A 13696-nucleotide genomic window follows, 5' to 3' on the forward strand; every position below is an offset into this window, starting at 1 on the left:
AAGAAAATAACATCTTATTTATTCAAATCCATTCATAAATATCTAAGTTACAATACAAATTCTAGAAATGAATCAAAAATCAGTTTCCATTTTCTACTAAATAAAATTAAATATCTTGAAAAAAGATGGATTGGTCAAGGAGGCTCAATAGCATGTCCTGCAAGATCTCCTGATCTCAATCTTCTTGACTTTTTCTTATGATGTCAAGACACTTTTATATGACATCCCTACAGATACCATAGAAGAATTGCGCATAACAATTCTAAATGAGATTGAGAGGATTTCTCAGACACTTGGCATCTTTGAAAGTCTACCAGTTAATGAAAAAACACCTGTATGTATGTATTTTAGATGAAGGCCATCATTAGCAGTGTTTTATCTGATATACGAGTAATAATTCACTGTTGTTAAATACATTTTAATTGAAAAAAGCAGTATGTTTAATAACCATTGTTCAATAAATGAAAAATGTATAATGCAAATTATTTTTCAATATTAATATAATTTATTATTATATTTTCATGATTTCAATAATATTTCATTTTATCATAATATTTTCAATATTATAATTTATTATATGAAAGCATTAATAACATTTTTTCAGTTAACATCATCCTGAGTTATTTAATTTAATTCAGGAGGAAATGAAAAGTGGTTTTTTAATAAAATGACTCAATTCAAATTATTACAATAACTTTGTTATTTATTAGCGGATTTGAATAAATAAGGCGTCATTTTCTTTGTCATACAACGCTTAACATTTTTTGTATAAACATTTAAATAAACCATTTTATATAAACATTTAAATAAAATTAGAAAAATTAATTCAACACAATTATTAAAAAGCATACAATAATACTGGGTAGATAAAGAAAATGGTGAAAGGCAATTTAACTTAAGTGTTATTATGGTTCTTTTATTATAATTCTCATATATTGGTTATTTTGCTATAATGCTTTTATAATTCTTGAGTTTCTTTTGTTTTTTATGTATTTTTAGTGGCTTACATTTAATAAACGATAAAAACTTGAGGACATTTTTACATAGTAGTTGTTTTCAAAAATGACTGTTTGTGATGTAATAATTTAATGTAAGAATATTTTAGTTATTCATTAATAAATGTTTTATATATTTTTTTTATAAAAGTTAAATTTATTGTATATGTTATTTATTGTAAGAATTATTATTTTATGTATAAATGAACAACCTTTTAAACTTCCAAGTGTTGTGATTTTTTAATACAAGAGATGTTCATGTCCTTATATTTCATTAGAATAGAAGTGTAACTTTTGTTAGGCTACAGTGTAAATGGAGATGCATATTCTGTTGGTTGTACACATAAGGTACAAGTGTCAGCTATTACCACAAAGTGCAGTGGCATGAATCAACGTTAAACAACAACAGTCAGTCGTAAAGAATATGACATCCAGCATAGTGAATGGATATGTGGAACAGTGCGTTGTAATGAAATTTCTTGTGAATGAAGGTGTAAAGCCTGGTAACATTTATTTGCAACTCCTTGTACAGTATGGTGATAAGACTTTTAGTAGCAGCAAAACATCTGAGTGGCACAAACGTTTAAAAGAAAGCCATTCGTCAGTGAGTGACAATCCTGGTTGAGGTGGTTTGGAGCCACCAAAGTTATGGTCTCAGCTTTTTGGAATAAAAATGGCATATTCATGTTGATTTTCTACTCCATGCAGTAATATTAACAGTGTGTATTACTGTAAGGTTCTTCAGGATGTGCACAATGCTCTCAAGAAAAAACGGCTTTGTGCAATTCCTAAAGGTATTCTGTTTCTGCAGTCACTAGTGAAATGCTACGATAAATGTAGCAGGGGATTACATCAAGAAATAAAGTACTTTTTACTATCATACGTATGTTTTACATTTATTAAAAATTAATAGGTCATTGACCTGAACGCCCCTTGTATTATATGGTATTTAAAGAACGTATTCTTACTAATTATTGTTTCAATTCATACTTTTAATTGTTATTAAAATTTAATACTGCCCATTTTCTTGTAATTCAATTCTAATTGTTTGTTTTTGAGAAAATATCAATGAAGATATTAAAATGTATGTTTACTTTGATATGGTTATGCAAATTAAAATATAACCTATTTACTTTAATTTCCTAATTAGGAGACCACATTCAATATTATGGCATGTTTTTTTGGTGAAACAGAGAAATTATAAATAAAATGAGAATGATGTGTAACATCTGTTTGCTATTTGATAAAATTTTACAGTTTCTTCTGCGCAATGGAGAACCTGAAAATTTTCAGTATTTACAACTGCTTAAGACATGTTAAGTGAGATCTATCCAATTTTAATTACATAAAAATTTAAAAAATTTTTTAAAATTTTAATTAAATAAAATGTCTGTTCCTCATCATTACTTGCTTTCTCACTGCAAATAACTTTTGCTACTTTCCACAAGGCATCAATTACTTCCAGCATCAATTACTATCAAAAAGTAGGGATAGTGGCACAACAGCTATCCTATTACTGTTGTCCACCTGTCTTTCCTTCACTATAATATTTTCACAAAATAGACAGATTAAATTAAGGCCTAATTTTAGTAATCTGATATTAAGATAATTATAAATTAAATATTTATTAAGAAAGTAAAAGTTATTTATTGCTGAAAATAAAGAACAATATAAAATGCAATTAAGCAGGTAGAAAATTAGAATAAGAAAAACGATTGGTTGATATTTTTATAGTGCTTTGAGAAATGGAAGTTCAGAAAATATAATTCTAAGGAAAATGTATAAAATTTAGATCTTTTTTATATTGCATATGCAGTAAATACAAATTTATTTAATAGTAAATTCTACAACCAGGTATGTAGATTTATTTTTAATGGTTAACATTCTTTTATTCAATCTGTAAATAGTGAACATAAAAATTAAAAAAGTTTAATCAAAATTTAAAAGTAGTACTATTAGAAACAGAATATAGCTTTGATTGTACATTGTTTTAAAACAGATCATAACAAGATCATTATATAAACTATATGAAGTAACAGAGAAGAAATCTAGTCAGCAGTAATATTGTAGTGGTCATTTCCTTTTCTTCTAAGAAATATGGGCTACTGATTAGTGCTCTAGTCAGTGCAAAAGAAAATTAATTCAAGTCCACCATAGTTTGACTAACAAGCAATAGACAGCCAGATTTAAAGGCAAGGTAGTTAACATCAAAAAAATACTAGTAAATAACAATATTAGTACTAAAAACATGGGTTTTATGCACGCACACATACACACACACACACACACACACACACACACACACACACACACACACATATATATATATATATATATATATATACATGCATAAAACTAGTTTTAAGGAAAAAAATTTGTACCTTTTTACAGCTTTCAACTTCAAATTTTAGTCATTTCTGTACACTAAAAATTGACCAAGGTAGAATTATTTAATCTTTGTATTCAATTCATTTTAAGAAAACCTTGTTCCATGAAATTCTCAGTTTTAGAAAGTTAGGCGAGACAAAACTGAACACTTAGTCAATTTTATAAAATTTTGTTTTTATTTTTTTAAGTCTAAAATTCAAAAACTGATGTTCCAAAATTAAGAAATTATCAATTAATATTATTACATGACAAATTTAAAATGCATACTATCAAAGAATGTGTAAGTTTTTCTTTTGCAGCAATTTGGTAGACAAATTGGCATGTGAGTATGCATCTTAAGAAAATATTATTTGAACAAATAAAGTTTTTTCAACGAAAATGGTTTTGTTGCTAATTTGTTAAATAATATTTCTTGAAGATTTTATATGCTAATTATTATAAAGATTAAAAATAATTAATTTCATATAAAATTAAATGTTGCATCCATTACCATAATTACAAATTATGTTATAATCATTTCATGTACAAAGTACACTAAAAAGATTTTTTTCTAGTATTGAAAAAAAAAATTAAAAAAACAAAGAATATCTAATGCGACTAAGAAATACAATACCTTAGCTAAATGATGCTAGGAATGATAAATTTTATTATGCTTGTAAACACATGTAGTATAAAATTTAAAAATTACATTTCTAAATATCTCTGTTAAAAATCTGGTTATCTTCTCACATCTTCCCTTCTCTTTTCTTATGATTTAATTGTTAACTACTTACATTAGAGAAAATGTTGCGAGAAAAATTGAAGCTTTGAAATTAAAAATTTTCTTCAATTCCTTCTTTACTGTATTTAAAATTTAGAAGTACAGAAAATTGTCTTGGAAATTACATTTAAAATTCTTAATCACATCAGCCTGTAGATGAGATTTCAAGGACCTGCTTATATTGATATGCACTGGTCAAACAAGGTTCTTTTCACAGGAGAAATAAGGTAAAGGTCTATTTTAGGTTTTTTATAAGGTAAAGATTTAATATCTAGGTAACATATTTTTAGACAGCAAAAGCTTCAAAAAACTGATGTTTACTGTCAATTACATATTGTACATACTATGTACAACCTCTAACTGTCCTTGCTTCAATAAAGAGTTTGATGAAATACATAAAACAGATTAAAATAAAAAGGTCATATAGTATATGATTTTATATAAATATTTTAGAAATGCTCTCTAAATTAGCAAATAAATACAATTTTAAAACTTTGATAATTGAATAAGCCAGAAAAAAAAATTGAATAAAATTATCATCACCTCATAGAGGCCATTAAAAAAAATTATTTTTGAATTAAATTTAAAAAGAAGCATGCATGAATTGAACATGCATAAAAATGAAGAAAAATAAATCTCTTTTTAAAAAGTCACCAATATCAGTTTTTGTCGTTGACAATTGACAACAAAAAAAATGTAGAAAATTGAACAAAATTTAGACTTTCGTTTTACATTTTTTTCTTAAAAATTTTGTTTCTTTAGAAAATTAAAAAAATATATAAAATTGAGCTGATTTTAAAAAATCCAACTTGTCTTAATAAAATTAATACATTTTTATCATCAAAGATAAAAACAAAAACAAGGTTGTATGAAAATTAAATCAGCTTTAAATTAATATGGCCTAATTTTTATGTAGAAACATACAAAAAGTTCACTTAAAAAAAAAAAAAAGTCAAATTTATCAAAAATTAAAAGCAATCTGCCTCGGTCAGTTTTTATACTATAAAGAATTAATAAAATCAAATTAAACTAAATTTAAAAACATTTAAAAGTTTTAATATTCAAAATTAAAAAAAAAAAATTATGATTTTCTTCAACAAAATTAATATTTTTTAAAAAAATATTAATTTTTAATTAATTTTAAAAAAAAATAGGATAAGAGGGTTAAAGGGCAACTTTTGCCTTTTCTAGCCTTATTCTTCCCTTTAACCCTCATTCCCAAGAAGGTGAGGCTCTGTAAATTGATGGATTCTGATAATATAATTCTCAACATGTTTCTTGAAAAAAAAAAAACTACTAGAATATTTTATATTATGGTGATTTTAATCTATACTTTCTTATTTTAACTAAATAAATATTTTCATAATTTAATCTAGATTTTTCTCAAAACTCGAGTCTTCACCTTAGGTATTAATTAATTAAATAAATTTTGAAATTCTAAACAGAGTATTCATATCAGCAAATAAAAATAATTTAAACCCTATTTGGACACAGGATTGTTAAAATAAATAAATGCTGCTAAGTTTTACAAAGTAGTATTTTACAACATAAAATAAAATACTTAAAAAAATATATAATTTCAAATTTCTATACAAAAAACATTGTTTAGTTTGCTGACCTAACTGTTTTTAATCTTACCTGTATAATTTTTTAGCCAAAAAGAAGATACTTCAGTGAAATTTGTGTACAAGTTTTTCAATATTCATTAAGTTATAAAACATTAAATGAATTTTACATCAAATTAAGCCAAACCTTTAATAAATTCAGTACTACATGATACTTTTGTTAGAGAATTGATGTAAAAGAATTGATGAAATTCAGTAAAGTAGATGGCCTCCATATTTAAAAAAAATATATACCAATGTGCATGTATATATATGTACATAGTTATAAGGAGATCTGATTCTGAACAATGAGCATTATACGTTGGAATAAGTTGCATTTTGTCGTAAGTTTTTTAAAAAATTTTCATAGCTTAACCTGAACTGATAATTACATTTCAAGCTCTCATATTTATATAACACTAATAAAATATCATAAAGTTCACATACACTATTTAATATTTTAAATGAGGCTTTAAACAAATGTTTATAATAAGGATTATAATTACTAAATATTCAAATCAGTAATATTAATCAGTGGGTGCAAACTGTTAGGTCTATGCTCTACTTCAGGTTCTTCTGCCTGCACGACTTCTGATCCCATCAATTTCATCTCTGTAATTAATGATCGCTTATCAGAAGGGTATTTATTTTCACATTTTGAACGGGCACCAACTGGAAAATCTAAAGTTGGTGCATTCTCAGACAATGGTAACAAAAAACGGCTGATATCCATAGATAATGCATCAGTTAAACCTTTACCACCATCTTCCATTGGATTAACACCTAAGCACTTTAGTAATTTATCAAAGTCACTAGGCAGTGTGAAAAGTTTTAATAATCTGTGCAAATTTAAATCAGGTGCTTCTGAACAGAAATTCTCCCAAGTACATCCAGGTAGACAAACACCAAAAATTTGTTTGTTACCCACAAATCTAATGAAAAACTTGTGGAAGACTGATCTATTTTCTAACAAAAGAAAACGTAATTCAAACAAAGCAGTCTTGCCCAAATGACGATATACATTTAACGGATGTGGATCAGACGGATCAGGTGGTCCTGGTGGAGAAGCAAAAACCAGAATGTATTCTGTTCTTTGAAAAGCTATCTTGTACCAAATTTTTTGATCCTATTAAAAAGTACACAATGAATATTAATCACTAAAATAAATGAACAAACATCAAAATAAATAATACAAAATAAAAATAAATGTATAAAATAAAATAAATGTTTGAACTGTATCATACAGAATAGTTCTGAAATATAAAAAAAATAAAACAAAAAATAAGCCTTTTTTCTTTATTGCTCTCATACTTTGGACTCAGCTTCTTTTTAATGTTGAGATTAATATTCAGTTAAACAAACAATTATTTCAAAACAAAAAATAGCACCATATAATAATAATAATTGAAAAAATTTCACCATATGAAACTGACAACAAATAAAACGCAGATATAAATTTGGTCAGAAATACTTTTACAATAAATGCATTAAATTATTTCCTATTACAAATTATGATAAAAAGTTGATAATTGTATGGTGTGTGTGTGTTGAAATGAAATGTTGTGAACACTTTATTTGAAAAGAACACTTCAGAACTGCATTTAATATTGTATCAGAAATTTCATGCCTGTAAGAAATTTTTATAATCATTAATATTTTATTCCCATTTGACAAATGAACTTCTAAAAGAAGGATAATCTAGTTTTACCATATAGGTTATCATTATTAACACTGTTGCTTACCATTTTGTGATAGTTTACTATATTATTATGGTATTATTAGTTTATTGTGCATTCTTGCAATCATTTTTCTCTGCTGTTTGAAATGTTTATTCTAAAGTAGGTAATTTTTATTAAAATTACACAAATGTTTGCAGTATTTGAGGTACTTTTTATTCCAGCAATTAAAAATCATGTTTAGAAGGGTGAATGAGGGATCGATTTACACATGAGAAAAGAAATAATTACTTAAGAATTTCTAAATTTGTTGAGAGTTTTGATTATTATTAAACTGAAATCAAAATCCTGTAATAATTTTGTGGTACCATTTTATTTAAAATGTAATTCTTGGTAATAAGATTTTTTATTAATTGAAGGAACTGATAAATACGACAGCTTAAAACTTATCAAAGAGTTTAACAGCATAATAAATGTTTCTTAAACCATTCATGAAGTTCTTACCAAGGAGGAAAATCTGAGATATGGTAGAAGTTCAAAGCTTATTTGTAAATTGAAAATTAATTGCTGCTTTACTTTTTCATGGATTTTGGTTTTATTTTTGTTAAATGGTATTTTTATGGGTGAATTTTACAGATATACACTTTGATAGGGACTATATGGTGTTCTGATAGAGATGTTTGCATAGTATCACTATATGTACTACTTTCTTGGGAATCATTTAAGGTCAGTCACCAGGTCTTTTCTGACCTTACTTATTACGTACTTATTACTGTTAAATATAGTAACCATTTAGAGAATAAGAATTTCCACTCTAACCAAATTTAAAATGGTATTTAAATTTGACAAGGTATTTAAATTAGGCCTGTGACAAGTTTGACACAATTTCTAGAAATAATTCAAATTATTTCTTACAGATAAGGTGTGACTTTCAAGGATGAGTCTGATGTCTTCAAAGGGAGTTGATTCAATAATGATTGGAGAAAATGATAGCCCCATTTGTTCAATTTTTTAAATTTATTTAGAAACATAGGATCTAAAGTCAATCAATATATTCCAATTAGAAATGACTGAAAAACGAAAATAAAAAATTACTGAAAATATTCAGATAAATTTGCCTCCAAGATAGTTTTAAATATTTTTGTAACTAGTTAACAACTTTAAAAACAAAAAAATTGTAACTGATATTGGCATACCTACAAGCAGATTAATTTAAAATTTGCAATCCAGAATTACATTTACATAAAACTTTATAGTAAATAAAAGTTTGGAAAGACTTTTCATAATTAAAAGCTATCAAAGGTCATCCATACAGCATCTGGATCAGTCCAGAAAACATATGAATTCTTAAAAAATTTCTGCTTTAGTTTTCTGAAAAATAATTTTTTCCAAATAGTTCACCTTGGAACACATTAGATAATTTATTTGTGGCTGTTTCTTTTTTTTCTGTTTTTCTATCAGTCCAGTATCTATTCATTCTTTCTGATATTTCTTTTCTTCGTTCTTCAAAAAGTTCAGCTCTGTTGTACTTGTGTTTTGGCGCTTCTTAGAACCTTTTATTATCAACTTTTAAAATTCTTATCTCTTTAAAATTTTTCTTTCTTTTATAATTTCTTTTAGGTTTTCCTCGACTTTTGTGAACCATTGCCTTTAATTTTTTCTCAATCTACTGTTATTCGTGAGTTAAATGCAATTCATCTTTTCTTTATCATGTCTGACAGTTTTTCAATTTTTTGTATAGTTTGTTATTTGGAATTAATTTTACATTATTTTGAAATTTAGGACCTAAAATATTTCTTAAAATTTTATTTTTATTTTCTCATAGACCATTGGTGCGCAGTCTTAGGGTTTCTGCCATAAAGAGTGCTTCCAGCTTTGTCACAGTTTAACAGTGTCAAAATTCTGAGTTTCATGATAGACTATTTGTTATAAGTGTTTTTCATTAGTGGAAAGCTAATTCCATTTTATTAGCTCTAACTGTTATCGCTTTTTTATCATTACTTTTTATTTTAATGAAATTCCTTGCCTTTCAGGAATTCATTATTTATATAATTCACAAAAAGGGCCCTACTAATCTAACTTGTAATTATTGTGACATTTCTTTATCAAACATCAGTGGTAAAATCTTTATAGGTCGTCTTTTATATATATAAAGAAAAATGGTATTGTAGGTGAGTATCAGGTCAGTTTCTGCAGAATAAGTTTTACAGTTGATAATACTGTCACATTGATGAACATGTCTAAAATTAAGTTAAATCAAAAGAAGCCTTCAAAATCAGAGTCAAAATCAAAATCAGAGTCTCTGTCTTCTTTATTGGTTTACTGGATGCTTTTGAGTGTATTAATTGTAAATGTTTCTAATGCAAAATTTTTGAATCAGGACTCTAGTAAAATTGTGAACCATAAGAGAATTAATTGTTTGTAGGTGGTTGTAGTGCTGTATAGTGCAGGGAGGAATTGCAAGAGCAATTTGAAACTGTAAGGGTAAAACAAGGCTATCTTAGGCCCTGTGTTATTTCCCCATTTATTAATGATATAAAAAAAAAGCTAGTTTGAGACATTTCTATATTTAACATAATATAAATGTTTTTGCATATATAGATGATTTGATTTCATTGGATCAATGTAGGCTTACTTTGCAGTATATGATTAAGACCCTAAAATGTACTGCTAGAATAGAATTTGGAGGAACAAATCCAAGATTTGGATCATTTCTAAAAGAATCGATGATGAAGCTTGTAAATCTGAGCACAGTTTTCCCAGTTTTTCAAAAATAAAAAGGTTAAGTGGTTAGTAATTAGAAATATCTGGTAGATATTTTAATCACTAATGTGTCCTTAGAGAATCAAATTCTATTATAGTTAATAAATAAGTTTTTAAAACTTCATCTATCCAGATCAATGTATAATAGCTATGCAGTTATTATGGGGAAAAACAGGTTTGGTACAAGAATTGGGTATGCTCAGGCATAAATAGTGGATTTAACATGATATGCTTAATTTTAATACTAAAACAGATGTATTTTTAAAGAAAATATTAGAAAATTTAATGTACAAATTTAAAATAAAAATAGAGAATATCATTAATCATATAGATTATAAATCATATCTGTAATTAAATTCATTATAAAATCCACTTAAATTAAATTAAGTGGATGTTTAAGTTGTAAAGTGAATTAATATATTTAAATAAATGTTTTTGTTATAAAGATATCAAATTTTGTTCTTTATGCAATGGTAATGAGGAGAGAAGGAGAATTTTCATTTTGTATGTAAATTCCCAATTTTAACAGGATTCTATAGTAATTGTCTTAATGAGAAAGGGATTATTTTGGCTATTCTAATATTTTATGGTTAATTTATTTTCTTTCTATTATGTCATTTTGTTTATTTTCAGTATCCTTTTCTGTTATTTTTTAAAGTTAAAAATAAAGTTTTATAAAAAATAAATATTAATTTACAAAACTAATTGGTTGCAGCAATTCAAGACTATTAACTATCTAGGATGCCGTAAAAATGAATTATTACATTTGTATGCATTCTTCTATGTTTTGTTCTTTTTTTTAAAAGACTATTATTATTATTATTGAAAACTGTCAGTAATTTAGAAATTAATTTGATAAAGTTTTATATAACAGTTTTTTTATAAAAACTTTTATTAAGTCTAACAATAACACTTAATCGTTTACTTTCTTTTTTATGTGGATGTAAACAGACAGTCAATTACTCAAAATCTACTGGATAATAGCCTTTTAAGAATAACAATGAAACTTTTTTTCCTAAATAATTTTTTATATATAATCATTTGTTTTCCAAAACTGAAGGATGATTACAACCCAATTAGGTACAAATTTTTAAAAGAAATATTTTTCTTCCTGAAAATAAGATCTTGCCATAATTTATTATAAAAATATTTATTATAAATCTCAATTTTTTCAAAGTATACAGTATGCATTTGAAAATTTACTATTACACTTTGTAGGATTTACAGCGTAAGAACACAGGAAGAAAAATTTACAGTATAAGAATTATATTCTATTGATTATTTTACCAGCACAAAAATAATCACATCATTTACATAATATAAAATTACTACACTTTATATTACGTAAAAATAATATAAACTTTTAAATTCATTAAATTTAAAAGTATCAATAAGCTATTTTCAATTTTTTTCATTTTAATATATTCAGTGCTGTGTGAAACATGTATGTAGTATTGAATTTGTCTGTGGTGTGAAGATAATAGTAGTAGCCAGAGTAGTAACCATTTGTCCTTGAAATATGTTAACAGTCATACTATATTTATGAGATATATTGGTTACCTCATAATTTCATACTTTGTAGGGTCAATGATCATCTTAATTTTTAATCTTTCACTACATCACAAACTATTATAAAATGCATGTTTTCTTTGTCAATACTTGTTTGTAGATTACTTTACCTTCATAATTTAGTCAGAAAAAAACAAAAAAACTGTCACTTAAAACAAACCTTACAAAGACAATTCAAGAAATATGTAAATAATGCAGATGTTCACACATAAATTTCACTCTTTACGGTTTATAAAATATTTTCTTCACCCATAAACTTATTTGTATTAATACTAAAAAAAAAAAAAAAAAAAAAAAAATCGCAAAGAAAAGAAAAAAGTGCCTTATTTAATCTTTTTTTTAAAGTACCTTATCTGAATTTTTAAATTATTTATTATGAAAAAATATATATATTTCTTTCTATTCTTATTGTAAAAGAAAATATTAATGTTGTGTAAGAAAGATACTAGGTGCAGTACAAAGTAAGGGCCAATCTGCAACAAAATGAGAACAGTTGAAAAAATTAATGGTTTCATATATAATCACAAATTACTTCGAAACACTTTTGAAATTGTATAACAAGCTTCTTCAAACCCACTGCATAAAATTCCAGCTATGGTTGCAATCACTTTTGGACAGAGATTTTCAACTTTTCATTTTCCTCAATCATTGAGACACAAACCAGTTTTTAAGGTGTAGGAAGAGATGGTAGTTACTGGGTGCGAGATCAGGACTGCAAAAAGGATGATCCAAAGACTTTCCATCCAGATTTTAGAATCGTTTCTGTTGTGCATGCAGCCATGTATGGATATATGTTATCATGAAGAACAATTCCTGATCTCAGCATTCCCTGTCATTGGTTTTAAATGGCAAGATGCACGTTAGAAAGTGTTTCACAATAGACTTGTGATGTGATGGATCTTCCAGGTTCCATGAAATCAATCAATCAAAAGCACACCCTTTTGGTCCCAAAATACAGCTGCCATGATTTCCTTTGAGACTGGGCTTGTTTGAATTTTTTTGGTTTAGGTAAACTGGAATGACGCCACTACAGGGATTGTTGTTTTATCTCAGCACTGATATGAAAACAATATTTAATTACCAGTGACAACATGAGGAAAAAATATGTCTCCTTTGTGATTAAAGCGGTCAAGAAAAGCATATGCAGATGCCATTTTTGTGATCTTTATGAGCACTCGTCAACATTTTTGGCCCACATCATGCACCCAGTTTATATAGCCTAGTGTCAGTCATAATTCTGAACAATTTTGTCTTTGAAATTTCTGGAAATTCTAGAGAAAGTCTGCTAATATTAAAACGATCATTTTCTCTCACTTTTGCAAACACACATTTGAGATCATCAGTCCAGACACGAGGCCTGCCACTTCTCTGTTTGTCATGAACATTTGAATGACCTTCCTTAAACTCATGACACCACCACCTTCACACTTTTTTCACCCATTGTGCCAGGCCCATATGTTTCACACAACTGAGGTGAATTTCAGCAGCATTATGTCCTCTTGTGTTTGAAATATAATCACTGATCGAACGTCACAACTGGTGGTATTTGTTATTATCACACTAATTTCAACAGACCGTCTCACAAAGGCAAACAGTAATGGACTGATAGCAATGTGGTGGTTATATACCCAACAGACTACTTAAAACTACTGTGCATGTGCGAATCAATCAGTGTTGCCAATCACTATTATAACTCATCGACCCTTACTTTTGAACTGCACCTTGTATAATGCAACCATTAATACACTTACCAACCAAAAAATAACCAAGAAGTACATGCACAATGCATACAATGCAATCATAAATACATGCACAGTTGTCAAATTAGTTCATTACTGCTAAATAAAATGAAAAAACAATATTTGCAGAAAGAACCTTTTTATAAATAGCAATTCAACATATGCATTACAGCTGTAGAACACATAATTCACATATTTATTA

The 13696-nt window shown here is 26.7% G+C and overlaps 1 protein-coding gene across 1 annotated transcript in view; it reads right to left on the reverse strand.

Moving 5' to 3' along the window:
* The window catches only part of LOC142317737 (uncharacterized), a 65771-nt gene that overhangs the window by 15826 nt on the left and 36249 nt on the right, over positions 1–13696 (reverse strand). The window contains exons 8-9 of the mRNA XM_075354285.1: positions 6254–6873; positions 5127–5143 (exon numbers count right to left, since the gene is read on the reverse strand). Coding sequence (XP_075210400.1) covers positions 5127–5143; positions 6254–6873 — 637 coding nt within the window. The remainder of the gene's footprint in view (positions 1–5126; positions 5144–6253; positions 6874–13696) is intronic.

The sequence above is a fragment of the Lycorma delicatula genome, chromosome 1, assembly GCF_047948215.1.
Source record: "Lycorma delicatula isolate Av1 chromosome 1, ASM4794821v1, whole genome shotgun sequence".
NCBI classification, from domain to species: domain Eukaryota; kingdom Metazoa; phylum Arthropoda; class Insecta; order Hemiptera; family Fulgoridae; genus Lycorma; species Lycorma delicatula.